The 21,899-nt window shown below is 46.2% G+C and overlaps 1 protein-coding gene across 9 annotated transcripts in view; it reads left to right on the top strand.

Annotated features, from left to right (window-relative positions):
• LOC126547350 (serine/threonine-protein phosphatase 4 regulatory subunit 1-like) overlaps positions 1–21,899 on the top strand; it is a 210,864-nt gene that overhangs the window by 158,230 nt on the left and 30,735 nt on the right. For 8 of the 9 annotated variants that reach the window (XM_055062682.2, XM_055062686.2, XM_055062684.2 and 5 more), the window contains 7 exons: positions 2,613–2,822; positions 8,653–9,075; positions 9,379–9,566; positions 9,716–9,855; positions 11,273–11,382; positions 19,799–19,984; positions 20,475–20,737. In XM_055062682.2, coding sequence (XP_054918657.2) covers positions 2,613–2,822; positions 8,653–9,075; positions 9,379–9,566; positions 9,716–9,855; positions 11,273–11,382; positions 19,799–19,984; positions 20,475–20,737 — 1,520 coding nt within the window. The remainder of the gene's footprint in view (positions 1–2,612; positions 2,823–8,652; positions 9,076–9,378; positions 9,567–9,715; positions 9,856–11,272; positions 11,383–19,798; positions 19,985–20,474; positions 20,738–21,899) is intronic. The other variant, XM_055062685.2, reaches the window with a different exon arrangement.

Here is a 21,899-nt window from a genome sequence, read left to right as displayed (position 1 = left end):
AGATTGATCCCTCCTCTTTCACATATAATGAAATCAGAGCCGTAAATGATTGGGAAATTATAAATAAGCGCGGTGAAAACACCCGAGGTGGCGAGAAAAGGTGCAAATCTGGCCCATTTTTCAGCGCGCGATGCGTCAAATCGCGGCGTCGCAAGCTATTGGGCTTGTGCAAGGCAGTAGGCCTACGCTTTTTCTCTGAGGTCGGCTTTGCCGCGTCACAATCTCGCCGGGAAGTAATAATAAAAACATTTCACCGCCAAAATCGAGCGCTTTCGCTGGATTTCTAAATCACGTGGTGCGATTCCGGCCACGCCATTGGCTGCTAGCACACGACGCGGCCGCAGGTTGTCTGCTCTTTCTGCGACGCGCCGCTCTCTCGACCTGTTCCCAGGCTTTGAGGCATTTTTCTGCTCCTTGTTTCGATGGATCCCGTGAAGAAACGCGATTTTCAATCTCGAAAGCATCGGTCGAAGCACAAGTTCAAGGGGACTCGCCGCAAAGTAAAGCGGCGTGCAATGGAGGCGTCCGCGGCAGCTAAGCCTAACCTTGGTGACGGCGATGCTTTCGACGGTTCAGAGCCGGCCGGCCGCTCAAGTTTCGTTGACAGCGCGGACGAATTCGTCAGCGCATCGGAGAAAAAGTAGATAATCTTCGACAATCAAGATAGGAGCGGCGAGGAGACGGCAAGCACCTTTATCTGCGAGATCGGCGTCGGGAACGTGAGCGCCGCGGCATGTCCGGCGTGCGGACGGCGCGACCTTTTTATCCGTGAGTTGGCCAAAAAACGGAAACGACTCGCGTCGTTTTTGTGGTTATGTTGCAACAATGCAGCGTGTACCACGTCCGTTATCTCGTCAACGTATTCGCCGCGGCGTGCATCTCCGGTAGACGACGCTAACGGTGGAGCGCACCCTTCGGCCAGCCCAAGAGTTTCGCCGTGAATATCAAGGCAGTGGTTGCGGCGCGCGCATATAGAGCTGTACACAATCAACTCGTCCGATTTTGTGCAGTTCTTGGTTTACCAAAACCGATGCACCATAAATCGTTCACCGCCATAACAAAGAAAGTGCACCTCGCTGCTACAAAAGCAGTGGCTGAACTTGGAGTTGGCTCGGAAAGTAACAGCGCAGGAAGTGGGTCAGCATGGTGCTCACGAAGACTTTATGAGAGAACAACATATGGCGCTGGTGAATTCTAAAGTAGTGCACTGGATCTAGATACCCTGGCCTGCATTATGTGCAATTTTTATATAGATTTCAGTGCTACAACACAAATAAAGAACTTTTATAACTTTCAATCGTGTTTTTCTCAGCTTCATATTTTTGGCCAAACATGGCTTTTGTGCATGACATTTAATGTACTTATTGTGGTCCAATCAAGACCAAATTTGGTGTGCATCATCTTTAAGATGTGTAGAATGCACTGATCTAGATTTTAGTGCAACCAGTTTATTTTTAAGAATGGAAATGTTCAATACCCTTGGGTACCAGTCACTGAAAACGAAGCATCAGATATGAAATTCTCTCAAAATGTTGCCTGTCAAGGGAATTGCATTATCTTGGTTATTAGCACTCAGTGGAGTGTTAGGGACAAGAAAAGCCATTTTGCACTGCTATATCATGCCAACTGCTAGATCCAGTAGCTGCACAAACATGCACTGTTTTTCACTTATGCATGGCACTTAGGACATGAAAGCATCAAGCTATCCTAAAACTAAGAACAGATTTGGAATGATGTCAAGCTATATAAGTGGTACAATTTTCATTTGTCTAGCATTAATATTTTTAAAAAAAGGTTTCTGAGGAGCGTCTCCCCTTAAGCGGGTACGGTTTAACGAGGTTTTACTGTACCTATTTCAGCGTGGCCAACGCTGGACACGCTGTCTAGAGGTATAAATAGACGTTCGATTTTTCACACACAATTTTCTTGAATGTCAATTTTTTATCATGTGGCAAATTTGGTTTCGGAGCTAGAAGGGCATGTTCGGCAGCTTTTTTTTTTCTTTTTTAACGGCAGTCCAGATATAACGATGATCGGTTATAATGATCAGATTTTTCATTCTTGATGTTTTTCGACTGCACTGTATTCAATGTGAGATGAGACGAAGCGAAGGCTGATTTCACCATTTATGTATTTCTGTCATCGAGGATAGCAAGTGTGAAGCTGTGCTGCCACATTTTATGCAAAAAACAGTAGTGCCAGCTGTAGGGTGTGGTTTTACTCTCCGACGGCAGTAAAGGGCGGTGATAGCTTACGGAATGTCGCACTTGCTTATTCGTGGCAGGTGATTTGAATTGCGCTAAAGTAATTCGGACCCTTGAGAAGTGATTACTTCTTAAAAAGTGTTTTCATGGCACAAAACGTGCTGAGGGATTTCTGGAATAGTATTTTAACAGCTCACGTTGATATATTTGCCTTTAGTGTCCCTTTAAGAGCGATGCTGTGCAGTGCTAGCTATGTTAACAACTGTGAAGCCTATAGATCTGCATTTCAATTCCTTTTGATCAACAGTTCTTACAAGCTGCATTTGCAGGTATCTTGGCTGAAGCCATTGAAGTAGCAATTGTAACTTATTGTGGTGTGATGGCCCTAACAGTGTGCTGTGGTGTCAGGTGGCTGCAGTGGATGAAGATGAAGTGGCTTCTGCGCTGCTAGAGAAAGGAGAGCAGCAGACAGTGTGTGGAGATGACAAGGGGGAGCCCTGCCGTGCCAACTCCCGTATGGCCACTGCAGAGGGTACTCGTGGCCCTAAGAGCAGCCCTCCCATTGTGGTTGTGCCTGATAAGCCACAAGACATTGCTGCAGGCTGCAGTGCAGAAGCAGTAGGTTGTCTCTGCATGCATGTATGCATGCATGCATGCTTGCTAGCGCTGTTAATTTGTGAGCAGGGAGTGGTGCTTGCTTTGTGCGCATGCTTGTTTCTGCTACCTGAATGATGTGAAAGTTATGAGAACCAGGCAGGGCGTGAGAGGCTTAAAGGCGTACTGACGTGGCATGTTTACTATTTTCTTGCTTTAAGGGGAGACAGGGCTTTCGAAATCAACTTACTTATTTCCTCATGGATTTTGATAAAAATTGGCAGAGGTAGTGGTAATGTTTCTGTGATGTTATCATAGAATATCTCTGCAACTTTTCTATATACAAGCCTTTATCTTGGGCTTTCAGAATGAATAGTTGGGGGCGTGACAGTCTTTGAATTTTTATTTACCACATGATTTTCTTATTTCATTATTTAATCAGAAAAGGTTGCACTGGAAAAGCAAGAATGTCGCACCCTGAACTACTCCAAAGAACATAGTAACAAAAACGGAATTGAAATACACCTAGCTAATTGTGAAGAAATCAGTGGGACAAGCCTGAGCAGGAGGCAGGAAAATGTTTTGAGAAAACTGCTTTCAAAGTTTTACCTTAGATTTTACTTTATCAAAAGACACCAGGGCTGTAGTCGATGGTGTCCCATGCGATGCAGGGCTTCTGGAGTGTATTTCCTTTAGTCTGAAGTGCTTTGCTAGCCTTTCTTTCCCAAGATATCCTTCTTTGCTGCTCTGTGAAGAGCATGTTGGCCAGGTTGCAGGCCAAATGTTGCACAATTTTCCACAAGAGTACAGCGAGTCCCAGATTGCATTTGCATATTGCCTTGTTGACCGCCGTCTTTAGTAGAGCAGGAAGCTTACCGCTTGGCTCACTCACATGTCTGTCACATTCACTGGCATGTTTTCCTGCTTTTGTAGCAATGACCTGATGACTAAATGAAGGCGTTCAGCAGCATTTAGATTCTTTTTTTGCTATACATTGGCTGAGAAGCTGCACATTAGAAAGGTACTGGTACATGGGCAACAAAGTAGCTGAAACATGTATGCTTTGCAAGTCAGTGCTTATGTGGAGGCTTACCCTTGCTGTTACAGCCTAATGTTTCTAACAGTAAAGCCTCCTTAATTCTGATTTCACAGCCAAAAAAAAACTTTCAGAATTTACCGAATGTCATTGTCAATGGCATCAAGAAAACAAACAAATGTTTACTATATCAACACCCTTTTCATCACTGAATGAATGAGCCAATCCTGTCTTTATGTTGCACAAAAGCAGCGTGGAAGCTGTAGTTCTTATCATCTTGTTGATCCATAGCAGTAAATTTAAAGCACGGCCGCGCTGAGAGTCTTTATGTGAGGCAGGCTTTTTACTACTGTGCGCACATCCCGATTATTTCTTCGCCAGTGAGCTGGTCGCCATCCATCGCGATGTAGCTAGTGCTCTTCGTCCTCAAAAGCTTGTGCGAACGAAACCGCGGCCGCTGTCGAAACGATCATGGATGGCGACCTTCTAGTTCTGAAGGCGCGCAGCCGACGCATGCACAGTCAAAATGAATCTGAAAGTGTCGTTAACTGCAACTGCGGAAGAAACCACCGTTGCTATCGACATGATCATGGATGGCAGCTACACAGTATTGCGACTCGGAGTCGAAGACGAGTGACGAACCCTTGGAGCAGACAAAGAGGAGATGAAAAGCTTTATACAATGTGTACATATAGCAGGTAATGGCGTACAAGTAGTTGTACCAAAGAGCGCACTAGACCGATGGGGTGGCTGGTGGAGTCTCCAACAATAGGCCGGTTCTGCCTTAAATACCTTTAGCAGGAATGAGGCCAGTATGGTTCTGATGTTGTGGTGCTGTCACTTTTAGCCGAATTTGTAATACAGTCGAACCTGGCTATATCGAACTTGCAAAAAAAACCCTGTCAGTTCGATATAGGGCATATTTCGATATAACCCTGCTAAAGAATTGGACATTGTAATGAGTGGGCAAAACGGAGAAGGGACCAGCAGGTGAGAAGCATGGGAAGTGCGAGAGAAAAGAAGAAATTAAGAAAAAGGAGACGGCGGGCGGAGATGAGCTGGCATTGCTGATGTGGTTGAGAAGCATGACAGCCTCGACTGCGTCGCCGTGGCTGTGTTCCGGATCCCCGGTCCAACCCCATGCTGCGGAAACTGGTTGTTGTCCCGTGCAACAAAGGTGGTCGCCTGGCCACGTCAGCAGCACAACGGCCGACTGGCCCAGACCGCGTCCAGTGCCACGCGGGTGGGTCTCTGTGGAAGACCACAACCTCATTGCTCTCATTGGAGGTGGACGCCCACACTGCGTCGGAACCACGCAGGCCAACGTCCTTTGCCACACTGGGCCGAAGTCTGACACGGCTGGCGACGGTCAGAATGTTTGTTTGCTCGTGATGTCGCGTTGGTTAGTCGAGCGGTGGAACAATATGTACTGTATTTACTTGCACAATGATCGCACTCACGTAATGATCGCACCCCTGAATTTTTGTCGTCAAAATTCGATTTTGTTTCTTTCCCATGTAATGATCGCACCCTGAACTTGTCGCAGCGATATGTCGTGTGCCAAATCTAGCTAATGATCGCGCTTACCATCTGTCGAATGCTACGCGAACGATTCTTGAAGACGTGCCAAGCGGTCTGCATTTACCTAACATTCTTAAGCAGATGCCCCATTTCATTCCTTTCATCACTTTCCCCACTTCCATGGAGGAAAAAAAAAAAAAAGCTACAGCCAAACTTACCTCGGCTTTATTATTTGTAGGCTTCATAATGGTTTTAGTCAACATCAACAGAAAGGGCGCCTTTCGATTCTTCTCGTCTGCGCTCGTGGGCACGCAACAAATGGCGAGCGGCAACGATAGTGGCCACATTTACACTGGTAACAGTGCGGCGGGATGGCAGTTTGGCCTCAGTGAGGGAAGCATTCGCGGATGGCGTCGACAGAAGGAAGCCCTTTTCGTGTGCAGTGGAATGCGAAGAAGCTTTTGCGGCCCGAAGATTGGGACACTCCCAGAAATCGAACTTGCCCTGACGGAGTTCGTATGCCAACAGCTGTGATCTAGCTGTGAGCATGGAGCTTATGCAGGCAAAAGCTAAGGAGCTTGCAAGAGAAAAAGGGCTACTGAGCTCCGCCTTCAAAGCAAGCAAGCACTGGATTTATCGCTACATGTGCCGTGCTGGTTTTTGCTTACGCCGCCGAACTTTGATTTCACAAAAGCTGCCCGAATCGAAGAGCTGCTTGTGGCTTTCTAGTGCCACGTTATTTCACTGCGCAAGTCCAAGAACTTCAAGCTAGGGCAAATCGGCAATGCTGACCAAACGCCGGTTTATCTGGACATGTCATCTCTCATGTATGAAAAGGGCTCTAAACAAGTTTGTCCACTCCACTGGCAACGAGATGCCATGAGAAAGGCAGGATGAACGAGAATCTTGTGCTCGACTGGATAAAGTCAGTTTGGCAAAGGCGGCCTGGCGCACTGTTGTCGTTCCCGTCCATCCTCGTGCTGGACGAATTTCATTGCCATTTGGCCAACTCAATGAAGAGGCTGTTGCGTGAATCTGGCACTGAATTCGTCATTATCCCGGTTAGGATGACGTCTCAGCTGCAGCCTTTAGGTGTTTGCATAAACAAGCCGTTCAAGGACGTGGTCAAGCGGCGTTACGTAGATTGGAGGCGTAGGATTATGCAGGTGAGTCTGCAGTGACGCCGACTGGGCAGCTGAAGCGGGCTTCGCCAGCCGCACTATACAAGTGGATTGGGAACACATTGGCCAGCATACCAGAGGACTGTGCGTCGCGCATTCAAGAAGTGCGGCATCAAGAAGGTGCTCGATGGCACAGAGGATGAGTACCTCTGGGAAGTATGTCCGACAAAGAACTATCCGAAGAGAGCACAGCTGAGGAAGACGGTGATTGAAGTGCGGAGTGCAATTTAAATGTTTTCGAGTTTTCCTAACTCATATTATCGCAGACAACTTTTTTTTCCATTTCGCATCCCAAAAATTTCACCTCGTACTATATGCGGGTTCGTATTATACGTGGGTTTTTACGGTATATGATACTGCAGGGGAGAGAAAAGGCTGGTTAACAAAATTGTTGAATACTCTCGGAATCTGAGCTTGAGATCGTAGGTTCAAAACTCGTCACTGCCAATGTTTTGCTTTAGATTCATGAGTCGCAGGAATGGTGCTGCCTTGTTCACTTTCACTAGTAAAACTGGCAATGTAAATAGACAGAAGTCTCAATTACAAATTCTGAGAAACATCGCATAGAACTGAGAAGCACCGTATATTAATCTTGACGCTGCACCATAGGGCAACGAAAAGAACGTCCATCCAAATTGCACTAAACACACCAACACATCCAACAATGGCGTGGCAGAGGCTACAGAAGCACAGGCAGAGGCTCGCAAAGGCGGCACCGCACAGAGGCTCGCGATGACTGGGGCCCACGGGCGGCAATGCAAGCGCAGCCGTGTAGTATGCTTTCCCACAAAAGAATGCTTTTTGCGCATGTGACCAGATTTAGTGAATAGGGGCGCAAGCAGTGCGTTCAGACACAACTCTGCTCCCCTAGGGGAACATATGCAGTAAGTCTACGATGTGGCAGAGGCAAGCACCATCTGGAAGTGTTGCAAGAAACTGGGTGCGCTGCTTTATGGCCTTTGAGATTTGCATGCACCAGCGCGTGCAATTCTTGGGAGGCCATGGCCGCTCTATGAATGGTAGAAATGCTGGAAATGGGGCATGTGTTTTGAGTTTAACAGAGTTATGTTTTCTCATATACCCAAATTACAATCAGACGCCATCATGTCTGTAGGTTGTTTGTAAGTTGTACTTAGATTTTTCTCACATATTTTACCTTCAGAAATTCAGTTAGTTCAGTAACTTTCTTGCGCTACATAAAGGGCCTACATGGTTGGGTATGCATGGTTCAAAATTGTTTTTGTAGAAATGATGCCGACGCCGACTTTTCTGCATCATGGGGCCGCATTATCGCGTTAATAATTGTAAGTGCCGGTACCCATGATCCCGTAGATTACGTACCAACATGGCAGTGCCCATAGAGTGCAGACTGCCCGCTGTGATCTGAATTTGCGCTATTTACTTGCTCTTTGCATCGACACCAAGAAATAAATGGTGAAATCAGCCCTTGCATAGTCTCGTCTCGTGCTGTGGGCCAAGCATTAAGCATGTTTATTAGGCATCTGAATATTGAGATCAGGTGTAGTTTGGTGCGGCTAGGACTTAGAGGCATTGTTGAGTCATGAAAGAGCCTTGATTTCCAGTAAGCAGATGTCTGCCACTGCATCAGCACTGGTGATGCGTTAACAATGCGGAATGTTATAAATGCCCAATTGTTCACTGTATCATTAATTTACTACTCCACTCTAGTATGCTATGTGATGATGGCGGCAAGCAAATGCCAGACTCTCAGCAGATGATGTAGCGCTGGTCAACATATATAAGGGCGTTTGCCCTTACTAATGGATAAGGAGGTGGTAAAGAACTGTTGAGAAAGCATATAGATGAAGGAAAGTCTGTCACATTCAGGTTGGTTGGTTAAAATACCGAAACTTTTTTGTGTCATCAGTTGTGGAACATATATCGACAGGATGGCAAGCAGACACTGAGCGCAGGCTGAAGCGCGAATGAACACATTTTCAGGGGCATACGGCCTTCCTTTTGGCCAAGTAGTCATGCAGCTTCCAAAGTGCTGTAAACGACTTGTGAGATGAAGTATAGTGTACATAGTTTATCACCTAGCAGTCTAGCACTGTTTCTGCACTGTAGCTGACTGCAAGAATTACTGTTTTTGCAGGTGGCAGACTCCATCTCAGCTGCACAAGGATCGTCTGAAGGAAATGAGCCTCAAAAAGATGTTGCACAAAGATTGTTTGAAGGAAACGAGCTTCAAAAAGATGTTGCACAAGGATTGTTTGAAGGAAGCGAGCCCCAAAACGATGTTGCACAAGGATTGCTTGAAGGAAACGAGCCTCTGAAAGATGTTGCACAAGGATTGTTTGAAGGAAACGAGCCTCAAAAAGATGTTGCACAAGGATTGTTTGAAGGAAACGAGCCCCAAAAAGATGTATCAGGGGAGAAAAAAGAGCCCACTCAGAACTTTGGGATTAAGGAGCCTCTGTCAGTTGAAGGAGACAGGCATAGGCTAGTTCTTCATCTGGATTCTGGAGCAGAGAGCAACTTCAACACATTCCAGTTCTGGCGGGTGCCTATTCCAGAGGTGGGTTATCTGCTTGAATTTAACCCTTTTGTGTGTTCAGAGTTTTAAATCATTGCAGCAAAGGCTTCACTAATAATGCTCTAGTGAGCTTTCTTCCGCAAGGAGATAACGTTAATATCAGTTGCCAATTGTGCTAAATGACTTTTTCATCCATGAAGAAAACGGCATAATTTCACCTCTGCTTCCTCAGCATGCAAATTTAATCATAATATTAATTTTGGTTAAGAAAATTTTATGTTTGGATTAGTGAAAATTCTGGAATCTGCAGTTTGTGACTGGGGCTTTTGTCATTTTGCTACCTAGGTGGAAGTGGACATTGAGTTTTTAGGAGATCGGGCTACAGCTGTCCATGTCAGGGCGAAGTCTCAGGACCAAGACAACCGTTGTTTCTCTTCTGACCTGAGTGTTGAAGTGCTAGGTGGGGACTTCCAGCAGAGTGCTACCATGGCTGTCTCATCTGCAGGCCAAGACGGCACAGTTCCTAATGAAAGGTAAAATGTAAATTTTGAGGGTTTACTAGGCTGACCTTGCTACTCGCATATATCCACCAGTCATTTCCTTAGGAGCACATTATAGGTTTGCCACCTCATTGGTTCAGTTGATTTGTAACCTTCACCCTATTTTGTTGTGCAATTTTCAGGCTCTCTGGTGATTCAACTCTAAAAATTAGGACGGCTTCTTTATCTTCACTAACATCTGCCGATCAAGAATGTAACCTCTTGCTTTCTTCTTCAGTCACGGAAGCTTCTGTGGCTTTCAATGAAGCTGGTGAAGTGGCAGGTGAGCTCTGTGAAATTGAAGTTGTTGCTGCTATTCCCAGAATTTGTGCATAACATATTTACTCGAATCTAGGCCGTCCTCAATTCTAAGCAGACCCCCAAATGTCGGAAGTGTGGAAAAAATACAACAATAAAAAAAACACCGTATTTATTTGAATCTAGGCCGGTCCCAATTCTAAGCCTACCCCCGAATCTCCGAAGCCAAACAAAAAAAAATAATAAACTTACCTCGACATGAAGGCCGAACAAAAAAGAAGTTGACAGCATTCACAAAATAACAGTATTTATTTAATACGGACATGCCGAGCTCACTCTACGTCGTGAGCACTGTTAGCCTCGTCCCTATAGCCCAGACCACACATATGCTTGCAGACGCACCCATGCATACGCAGACAGTGCAGCACGGCTTGAACACACTAAAACGCAGCGTGATCTCGGTGAACAGCTACTCCCTATTATCGTGCATTTATTTTTTTATCGGTCTCATATCCTCGTTGTGGCACATGCAAAAAGCGTCCCCTGTTGCTCCCTGCAACGACAGACGTTTTTCTCGTGGATGCTGAAGCCTTGCCAGGCTTGAACGTTTGACGGTGCCTCTGCGGCTAGCACAACTTCCCGTTTGAAAGCGGCATTATAGTTGCATCGCCTGTTTGGTGCCATTACGATAACACCATGGTATGGACCACACCGCACGGTGATATGACACAGGTCAAAGTAGCGATGTCGCTCATGTACTTCAGTTGGCTACTGGTGTGGCTAATAGCAGCTGCGATACTGACTTTTCTAGATGGCGCTAGCTATGCACCATATTTATCATTTTCAGTTGCTAACTGGCACACTTTTTTAAAATCCTCAAATCTAAGCCGACCCCAGAGCTTGGTATATGATTATTTGAGAAAAGAAAAAAAATAAACTAACGGCCTAGGTTTGAATAAATACAGTAGTACCCAGCTCATGTACATGTGTGCACCTTGCAAAATAAATTCTACTAAATTCCTGTTTCCGATTTAGAGCATAATGAATGTCCCTTCAATAAAACTTCCGGCACAAGTTTGGGCATGACAATTAAGGCATATTTTAAATGTTCAGCAACTTTGCTCTTGTCTAAGAAGCCACCATTGTGTGCTTAGTGGCACATGCTATGCCGTGCATTGCAGTCCCTTCATAAAATGAGCATGGTGCGTCTTCATGGGGGTAGAGTAGACTCCGGAGTGTCAAACTAAACAGCACTGTTAATGGCGCATGATTAATTTCCAGCAGAACACAATGTGCAAATTTCGTTGCTATCAGTAGATATAAGAAAATAGCTGGAGTTTTGCTTTAATGGAGGGTAGGCTGTATGCACACATGCACATTGTTTTGTGGCTTTTGTGTATTTCTGTGCATAGGTGGCATTGTTTCCTTTTTTTTCCTGGCAGGTGTTCACAAAATAAGGATGAGCAAGTTAAAAGAGATAGCAGGCAGTGAAAACACTCTCCTTTCTAAATCTCTCAACAGTGGTTCCGATAGCTGGTCAGCACAGGATCAAGTAAGAAATTATTTTGCTATATGTATTTTGTTGAGCTTACGAAATCAGAAATAAATGCTATTTCTTTAGAAATGCCACGTGATCATTGCACTTTGGCAATCGGGATAAGAAACTTAGAATTGTTTACAGCTTTGAAATGCAGTCAAACCTCAATATAACGAAGTTGGCAAAATGTACATGTTTTACTCCATTATGTTGAAATTTGCATTTTATCAGTGGTGGTCCAACTGCGCCATTTGTGCCATTTTGCTACAATTTGACTGGCATGCTCCTAGCTGCATCCACTCAAGTGCCACTTGGGCCAACTGCACAAAAGTGCGGCGTTTTCGCGCTTTCATGGCAATGCAATGTTTTCAATAGGGTTATGAAACTACAGTCAACGACTGATTTTCCAGAAACCCGATTTTTTAGGCATGTACGATAATTCAGATGGCTTCGCGGCACCACCACGTACGCCAGAGAGTCGGTGTATAAGAACATTCGAAAAGGCGGACGCAAAAACCCTTTGCCGTCCGATTTTCTGGACTTTTTGCCATGACCGCAGGTTTGAAACGGCATTGATCGAAGCCACCACCGCTGCCATTTTGATTATTTTGCCACCTCAAAACAGGCACTCTTGCATCGGGAGATACCTGCTGCGTCCGTGACAGTTTCTATTTATAGCTTTAGTATCGCTGTGGCAGTGACATTTCGTTATACTGAAATCTTGTATAAACACACTTCAGCAGATTGAGCTTCGAAATAGATGGTGTTCTATGGACAAGAAGTTATAGAAAGCTACGTACTTCGTTATATTGAGAATATTGTTATATGGAATGTTTGTCATCTGATTACCCTTAAATGCTGTACCGTATTCTCATTTGTGTAATCCATACAAAAAAAGGGGGGGGGGGGAAATGTCGGGGATGCAGTGCTGCTGGGCGAAATGGCTCTGAATGGGTTGTAAATCTGCGAATGGAGACTATTTTTCCAAAATTGTGAGCTTTGTTGTATGCAGTTATTTCCCCGGGTTTTATGCATCTTTTTTTCTCTCTGGGCTGTTGTAATTGGGGGGGGGGGGGTGCGGATGATTATATGCAGTGGTGGATTATAGTATGTGAAAAATGGCATTTGGTGCTCTTCCCACTCATCTCGTAAAGGGGCCCTAAAACAGTTTTTGAACAAAGGAAACGTTGTCATTCTGTAGTAGAAGCTGCTGGAAAAATTTGAGCCAAATGTTACCGCGTTGCATGCATCAGGGAATTTACAATTTACTCAAACACAGCAAAAAGTTGCTTAATCCAATTTCCCCACTGTCTTCATGCAGCATCATTGAAAGCAGTTGGCTGATTTTGTGATTGCTAGAGAATTCTCTGTAATGCATAATTGCTAATCTTAAACTAAATAGAGGAACATAGAGTATAACCTCTCTGATATGATCCTGTTCTGCACAATCTCTATTGAAAACAAAGAATGACCCAATACAGTTGCGCTTCTTTTAAACAGTTCATAGGCTCTTGAAAAATGCAATGTTTTGGCACCAAGGTTCGTTACATTGCCAAACTGTCACTAAATCTCATGTAAACAAGGAAAAGGTGCAAGGTGCCTGTAATGAGAACCGTAGCCACTAGTCCTCCCTGCAATACTCTGCCCACCCGTCTCATGCCAAAATGCAGCCGTGCACTCGGTTTCTTATTTCACTGAGCAAGTCTCCTTCCACGCTGCATTCACAGTTATCGCCACCAATCCTCTTGCGATAAGCATCTTCACCTACCTGTTTCACGGTGTGTGGGGCATAATGCCGTTAAAAGAATACTGCACGCTTTTAATAAGTGGTAACCCAAACGTGCCACCGTTCCCTGCATCGCATTTCACTCTGGTGGCATCAGACGCATTGTAGTTCATGGGATGCTGTATTGGCAATGACAACGCCTGTCTCTGGCCACTCGGTCCCCACCAGCTTGGCGCATATCGGCATCTCGTCTCGTGCTGTAATGATTCACACAATGATCTCAAAGACAGGAAAATATTCATCTTTGCACTGCGCATAGCTGCATCTGTTGCGTGTCTCCGAGATGGCACCCCGCAGGGGCGTCTGCGCAAGCAGGCGTTTGGTGTGTTGCGACACCACGGACCCGAGCACACGAGGGTTGGACCCTCCCGCGTGTAGCCGTGCGCGGCTTAGCCGTGTCTGGGGAAAAGGGGATCCTGGGGGTTGAGCCGAAGCTGGGTGCTTGGACCTTTAAGGCCCCCCGGCGGAGGCAACACACCTCTTCGGCCTCGGCTTCACATAGACGGCACCTCCAGGCTGACCCACCTGGAGGACATCGGCAGTCGCCTTTTCCTGTCTCTCCCTCCTCGAATCTTCGTCTTTATCTCTCACTTTTTGACCTTTCCTGTCTCCTTCTCTCTTCTTTTTACTTCCTTTCTCCTGGCGGCAAGGGTTAACCCTGTGTGGCTATCCAACCTTGGGTACACCATATTCGGTTATAGTGACGGCGTACGACTGGCGTCGTGCAGACTTGTACGCAAGCTCTGCCGCGTCCCCTCGTTGGGCTCCGTGGTGGGCGGTCGGCGCTGTTGCCGAATGCATACATTTTTCATGGAAACTTCTTTCCCCTCCCTTACTGATCGCCCTCAGAAACGAGGGCGCACCGAAGATGTCTTCAAGTTTTTTGGACGCCAAACCCAGAACTTTCCCCGCTTCCATGTTATTCATTCCGAAAAGCCAAACAAAGCAGTGCGAAACATCTCACCATTCCTTGTTTCAAAGTCCCTAACTGATATTTTTGGTCCAGGCTACAAAGTGTCGAGGATGGCAAGCGGCGACCTCCTCTTGGAGCTCCGCGATGCAAAACAGTATGAGAAACTACCGCAACTAGTGTCATTTGGAGTGACCCCCATAACAGTAACCCCGCACCGCACAATGAACACCACCCGTGGTGTTGTGTCAGATGATGATTTGCTTGAGCTGACTGAAGCGGAACTACTGGAGGGCTTCAGCGAACAAAATGTGATCAATGTCAGAAGAATTAAGATGAGGCGGGATGGTAAAGAGATTCAGACAAAGCACCTAATAATTACATTTGGATCAAGTATCTTGCCCGAATCAATCGAGGCCGGGTACATCAAGCTCCGTGTCAGGCCGTACGTGCCAAACCCACTCCGATGTTTCAAATGCCAGCGCTTCGGCCACAGCTCGCAGAGCTGCCGAGGCCGCCAAACATGTGCAAAATGCAGTGCCCACGAACACACATCTGAAGCTTGTGAGAATGCTCTCCACTGTGTAAACTGTGATGGGGAGCACGCCGCGTACTCGCGGGCGTGCCCATCCTGGAAAAAAGAAAAGGAAATTGTAACAGTTAAAGTAAAGGAAAATATAAGTTTCAAGGAGGCACGCAGGCGGGTATCGTACCTGCCCAAGAAAACCTTTGCCGATGTGGCGCGTCAGGGGGCAACGTCACAACGGCCTCCGGCGGCTGTCCGACCCACAGGCAGTGAGTCGGCAGTTACGCCATCTGCCCCCGCGGCGGTTGCAGCTAGCGCTGCTCCGTCGACCCAGAATGAGGGACCACCGACCCCGAAGGTGGCCGCCGCCGAGGCTGTCCCAACATCCCCGGCCCCTTCCAGCGCTGGCAACAGCCGGCGCAGCCAGATCCCTCAGGGAGCCCCATCGACCTCCGGGCTGGTGGGCGCAGGGGTCTTGCCCTCCAAGGCGGGACTCTCTCGGGAAACATCTCGCTCGCAAGAGCACGTGTCCGGCGCCTCACAAGAGGCAATGGACACTACACCCATCCTCAAGGCGCACCAAGCGCCTAAGGAGCGTCGAGGTTCCCTCGAACGCTTCAAAAAGAGTAAAACCCCGGTTACAGGGCCTCGAAAGAGCTCTGAAACCTAAGCTCTGAAATCTCTGTAATTAATACTTCTGTTTCCGTATACACAGCACTTATTTACTACCAATATGGATACACCAATAATTCAATGGAACGTCAGAGGACTTCTCAGGAACCTTGATGACGTGCAAGAGCTTATCCAAAAACACAATCCAAAAGTGCTGTGTCTACAGGAAACACACTTAAAACCACAACACACAAACTTTCTCCGACCGTATGTCACGTTCCGCAAAGATCGCGATGATGCTGTCGTATCATCAGGCGGTGTTGCCATTTTGGTTCATAAAAATATTTCCTGTCAGCGTTTACAGCTACAAACGCCCCTTGAGGCAGTGGCGGTTCGAGCTGTTCTTTTAAATAAACTCGTCACCATATGTTCCATTTATATACCCCCACACTACAAACTAAGCAAACATGAATTTCAGTCCTTCATAAACGAGTTGCCAGAACCTTACGTTGTACTTGGGGATTTCAATGCGCACAGCTCCCTGTGGGGCGACTCTCGTATAGATGCGCGAGGTCGTCTTGTTGAACAGTTCCTTTTTTCTTGTGGTGCGTGCCTTCTGAATAAGAAGGAACCCACATATTACTCTCTAGCAAACAGAACCTTTTCTTCAATCGATCTCAGCATAGTCTCTCCTTCTATTCTGCCCGAACTCGAATGGGAAGTTACAAAGAACCCTTACGGAAGCGATCACTTCCCCATACTACTACGAACACCTCAAGAAAACGAATATCCACCACAGACACCTCGGTGGAAGATTGAGACAGCTGATTGGGACAAATTTCGAACTCTTACTGGTATCTCATGGCATGACATCTCCTCGTTAGAAATTGATGCAGCTGTGGAGTATTTTACAGCCTTTATAATAGATGCCGCATCTAAATGCATATCACAAGCAAATGGCCTCTCGTGCAAACGGCGCGTCCCGTGGTGGACCGACGATTGTAGGATCGCACGTAAAAAACAGAACAAAGCGTGGGGTTTGCTACGCGCTTCTCCCACTGCAGAAAATCTTATCAACTTTAAAAAAGTAAAATCCGAAGGCAGGCGAACCCGCCGACAGGCCAGAAGAGAAAGCTGGCAGAAGTTTTTATCGGGCATCAACTCGTACACAGATGAGGCCAAAGTCTGGAGCAGGGTTATTAGGATAATAGGGCGACAAGCACAATCACTCCCTCTGGTAAACACACGAGGCGATACCCTGCAAGCTCAGGCAGACTCACTTGGGGAGCACTTTGAGGGCGTCTCGAGCTCAACCCATTATTCTCAGTCCTTTCTCAAATATAAACAGATAGAAGAATGTAAGCCAATAATTAGAAACTCCAGGCAGAATGAACCCTATAACCGGCCTTTCAGTATTGCCGAGTTGAGAGCTGCGTTGAACACATGCAAAAGCACTGCACCGGGACCTGACAGAGTCATGTATGATATGATCAGAAACTTACATGCTGACACACAAGTTACACTCCTCACACTTTACAACACTATTTTAGCTACGGGATACCTCCCATCTACATGGAAAGAGGCGATTGTCGTTCCTGTCCTGAAGCAAGGAAAAGACCCCTCCTTGACAGCAAGTTATCGTCCAATAGCTCTTACGAATTGTTTGTGTAAGCTCTTCGAAAAAATGATTAATCACAGACTCATACACTTCCTTGAATTCAACAATATACTCGATCCCTATCAGTGTGGCTTCAGGCAAGGGCGGTCAACAACAGATCATCTTGTGCGCATTGAAGGATATATTCGCGATGCCTTTGTACACAAACAGTACTTCCTCTCCATATTCCTTGATATGGAGAAGGCATATGATACAACATGGCGTTACGGGATCCTGCGAGATTTGTCGGGAATGGGCATCTGTGGAAATATGTTGAAAATAATTGAAAGCTATTTGTCCAATCGTACCTTCCGTGTAAAAGTTGACAATGCACTGTCACGTCCCTTTACCCAGGAAACTGGTGTACCCCAGGGAGGCGTGCTCAGCTGCACTCTCTTTATCGTTAAGATGAACACCCTACGTGCTTCACTACCACCTGCCATTTTTTATTCCGTATACGTAGACGATATACAAATAGGCTTCAAATCCTGCAACCTCACAGTATGCGAAAGACAGGTACAGCAAGGCTTGAACAAGGTTTCTAAGTGGGCAGACCAAAACGGATTCAAAGTCAACCCCCACAAAAGTTCTTGTGTTCTCTTCACAAGAAAGAGAGGCCTGGTCCCAGATCCTTGTGTAGAACTGGGCGGACAACAAATTCCTGTAAACAAAGATCACAAATTTCTTGGTGTTATACTTGACTCCAGGCTTACTTTCATTCCGCACATAAAACATCTGAAAGAAAAATGTCTTAGAACAATGAACTTACTTAAAATCCTATCCCACACAACGTGGGGTAGCGACAGACAGTGTTTGTTGAATATTTACAAGAGCCTTGTTCGATCACGGTTAGATTATGGTGCCGTAGCATATCACTCTGCCGCACCGAGCGCACTTAAGATGTTAGACCCCGTTCACCATCTGGGTATCCGTTTGGCCACTGGCGCATTTAGGACAAGCCCTGTTGAAAGCCTATATGTAGAGTCAGATGAGTGGCCACTCCATCTTCAAAGAACAAACATCAGCTTAACATATTTTCTCAAGGTTCGCTCTAATAAGGAACATCCGTGTTTCACAACCGCTAACGACTTGACGTGTGAAACACTTTTTCATAACAGACCCTCTATGAGACTTCCTTTCTCACTGCGTGCAAGAGAACTTTGCACGGAAATGGATGTCCCAGTTCTCGAGCAACGCTTAATGCCTCCAGCTAAGCTAGTACCACCCTGGGAGTGGCAGCTGATAGAGTGTGACACATCCTTTATAGAGGTTACTAAACATGCGCCAGAGCCACATATCAAAATGCATTTCTTGGACCTCCAGCACAAGTACTCGTGCGCAGAGTTTTACACAGACGCTTCTAAGTCGCATGCCGGGGTGTCCTACGCAGCCATTGGTCCATCCTTCTCGGAATCCGGTGTACTGCACCCTGAAACAAGTATATTTACGGCTGAGGCGCATGCACTATTGTTGGCTGTGAAACATATCAGAAAATCAAATATTCAAAAGACAATTTTATTTACAGACTCCCTAAGTGTCGTAAAAGCCTTGAAGTCACACTGTAAACACAGAAACCCCGTAATAACTGAGCTCTATTCCATTCTCTGTAGAGCGTATATGTCTAACCAGCATGTCATTATATGCTGGGTGCCCGGACATAGGGGCATTGAGGGTAACGTTCTAGCGGACCAGATGGCCACATCCATTTCATTGCATGCAGTTAGTCCTACTGCTTCGGTCCCTGTCACAGATCTGAAACCTTTCTTAAGAAGAAAACTGCGAAACCACTGGCAACGTATGTGGGACGCAGAAGTAAATAACAAACTGCACGTGATAAAACCACAGTTAGGTTCTTGGCCCCCCGTAACAAAATCACGGCGAACAGATGTCCTATTCTGTCGCCTGAGAATAGGACACACATTTGGCACGCATAACTTTCTACTCACTGAAAATGATCCTCCAACCTGCGGTAGATGCGGGGAGAGGCTGACCGTCCTCCACGTCCTCCTGGAGTGTCGGGCAGCCGAATCTGAAAGAAGAAAACATTTTTCCCTAGCATACCGGCAGCACATCCCCCTACATCCCGTAATGCTACTCGGTCCAGAACCTTTATTTGACACCAACACAGTCCTAAGTTTTCTGAAAGATGTTGTCTTGCATGTTTTTAGCCCCACGTGTTCGTAGCGGGTCCTCTCTTCAGAGGATGCCGCTGTGATAGCTCTTTCGTATAGCACGCGCCTCTAGGCCCTTGTGTTTCAAGGGCTCCGGTGAGGCAGCAGTGCTCCAGGTAATTTTACTATCTCATATATCTTTTATTCTGCATCATTCTTTTACGATGGATTTTAATGTTCAAAGTATTCGTCATGAGTCATCGCCATAATTTTATAGCACGTAGATTTTACGCACTTTACAGCGACAATTTTTAGGCCAGTTTACAGCCAAGTCACATCTCCATAATACATCGTCAACATCACCACTTGTCATGGCGCTCTTTGGCCACACCTGGCCCTTGCGCCAACAAACACCACATATCATCATCATCATCATCCGAGATGGCAGTGGTGTGCTGCGTAGTGTAGTCTACCGAGGCAGCCAAAAGGTGCTGCGATGAGCCCTTTCACTGCCACAACCCACCTTTTGGCCGGGGCTTTGCTGTCCTTGCTTCTCTACTGTGTAGCTTCAAGTGCGCTAGTGGAAACAAAAGGAGAGAGAAAGGCGTGTATCGGTGCAGTAACTCCACTCATGTGCGGCATGAGATTTATGACACGCCGTCATTTAATCATGAGGCCATTTTATGCGAAGTTATAAAAGTGTTTCATGGCCTCTTTAAGGTGTAGTGCACTTTACAGCAAACCATTTTTCAGTAAAAGTGTAAATTAAAATATCCTAACGCGTATGAGGTGGTTATTTATAGATTGTTTTCCGTGTCTTGCATTCTAGGACATAGTGCCTGTGCTCTTGCTAGAGCGGTACCAGACCATGACCGACCCTGCCTTGGCACAAAATTTGGACTCTGAAATAGGGCGTCACTGTGCCCATAGCCTACCTGCCGTGGCACTTACTCTTGGTCGCCATTATTGGCCTTGTTTACGAATGACCTACCGCTGTTTAGTGTCTGATGTACAGGTTTGTGCAAGTTCTCACCTGCATGCTCAAAGGTTGTTTTATTAAACTGAATCTAACGTGTTTCTGCATTTTGTGGTTTGAAGGGTAGTGTTGTTACTTACATAATTATTGCTTGTAAAGTGCTCACAAATGTAAACATTAATGGGAGACATATAAACACGTGTAAGAGCAAACGCACACCACAGTTGTGCACAGATTCTGTATAGTTGTTCTGGATGCTTCTTTATATTGTATCCTTTGGTAGTTTATGCTTTCTTTTATATATTGATGTATGCCTTCCATAGTCATTTCCTACATTTATTGCGAGACAGTGCATAAGTACATTGGAGGATGGGGCAGAGGGTGTACGAAGGGTTTCTAGGCACAGTGTGAAGGCTTGCAGGTTTGTGTTAGGCCAGAAAGTTGGGGAAACTCTGCTGTATGGTGTGATAAACTTGTATGTTGTTGCCCAGAACCAATTGCTCATCTTGAATCTTTCTTTTTGGCACAGTGGAAGGTGCGACACATTGTGGCATCCTGCTTGCATGAGCTAGCCACTATCCTGGGCCCTCAAATTGCTTCGCGGGACCTGGTGCCAAGCTTTGAGGGCTTTGTACGGGATGTGGATGAGGTGCGAGTGGGCCTCTTGGAGCGGCTTGCACCGTTTTTACGGGGTTTGAGCAGAGGAGACCAGCGTCGCTCATTGCCTTTGTTAGCTGACTTCCTCTGCATGGATAACCATCGCAACTGGCGCTTTCGCTTCACTCTTGCACGGTGTGTTGGTTTTGAGTTCTATTTGTACTCTGAAGTTCATAATAGTTCTTATTGCCTTGCTTCACCAAATGGTAAAACCAAGGCTGTTTTGCATGTAGTATAAGCCATTTTGCCACTGCGCCTGGAGTTCACAAGTCCGTTTGAAGTATGTAGTTTTAATTTTGTGAATATGAGCAGTTGTTTGCCATGGTAAAGTGTGTGACAGACCATTTTGTTGCAACTAATACAGCCGATCCCGGATATATAACCCAGATATATTGAATTGTTGTCTATATTCAACAGTTGCTACATCCTCTTGGGTATCCCATGCAAAAGTACATAGCTATATTGAACCTGTTTACATCTAATTATTCTATATATCGAACAATTTCTGACTGCAGCATAGTTACGAGTATATATAGCAAAAATTATGCTTACATCGAACAAAAATAGCAGCGACTCCCGATATATCAAACATCAAGTGGCGAAAAAGTGCCCCCAGAAGTTGGCTTTCCTTCGCCGTAGCAAGGAAACCCGGCGGCGCGGCTCCATCCAGCCGCTCTCCCATGTGCTTTCCTTACCATGACAGTGCTGCCTCGGGCGAGCCGTCGACACCCCCCTGCAAAAATTATCCTGGCCTGCCCGCAGCGCTTGCTCAGACAGCCAATTGGAGGCTCTTGTGTCCTCGTAGCGAGAGGTGGTGCAAGTGCGACTTGTCTTGCTGCTGTTCTGGTTCATCGTGTTTGCGCCTTGTCGACCTTCTCCCGCGGTGTTGCCGTGATGAAGTGGCAGAATTTGCCTTTCGTCGTGAAGCTCGAAATCAAGTCAGGTCGAACACGGTGAGAAGTCATATGTCCCGGCAGTGTGCAAGATTCAGAGGAGCACTCTCAGCACGATCTTGGAAGAATAAGGGGGAGATTAGGGCTAAAGCGGACACTCTCGACCCGGTGCCGTGGCACCCAATGCATATGCACGGCCGTGTACAAGTGGTTCATTGGAAATTGCTTCAGACATGCTGGTTTCTGCATGCTCGGTGATGACTGCAAATTCTGATAAATGCGACGAAGCCGTTGCCAATGGTGCTGAACTTTGGAGAGAGCTGTCAATTTCAGGAAGCTGTTGACGAATCAATGGTCGACGAATTTGTGAGTGCAGATGATGCTGTCGCGACCACGAGAGGGCC

Source organism: Dermacentor andersoni, chromosome 1, assembly GCF_023375885.2.
Source record: "Dermacentor andersoni chromosome 1, qqDerAnde1_hic_scaffold, whole genome shotgun sequence".
Taxonomy (NCBI): domain Eukaryota; kingdom Metazoa; phylum Arthropoda; class Arachnida; order Ixodida; family Ixodidae; genus Dermacentor; species Dermacentor andersoni.
The sequence above is the reverse complement of the archived record's forward strand: the minus strand, read 5'-3'. Positions and strand labels throughout refer to the sequence as shown.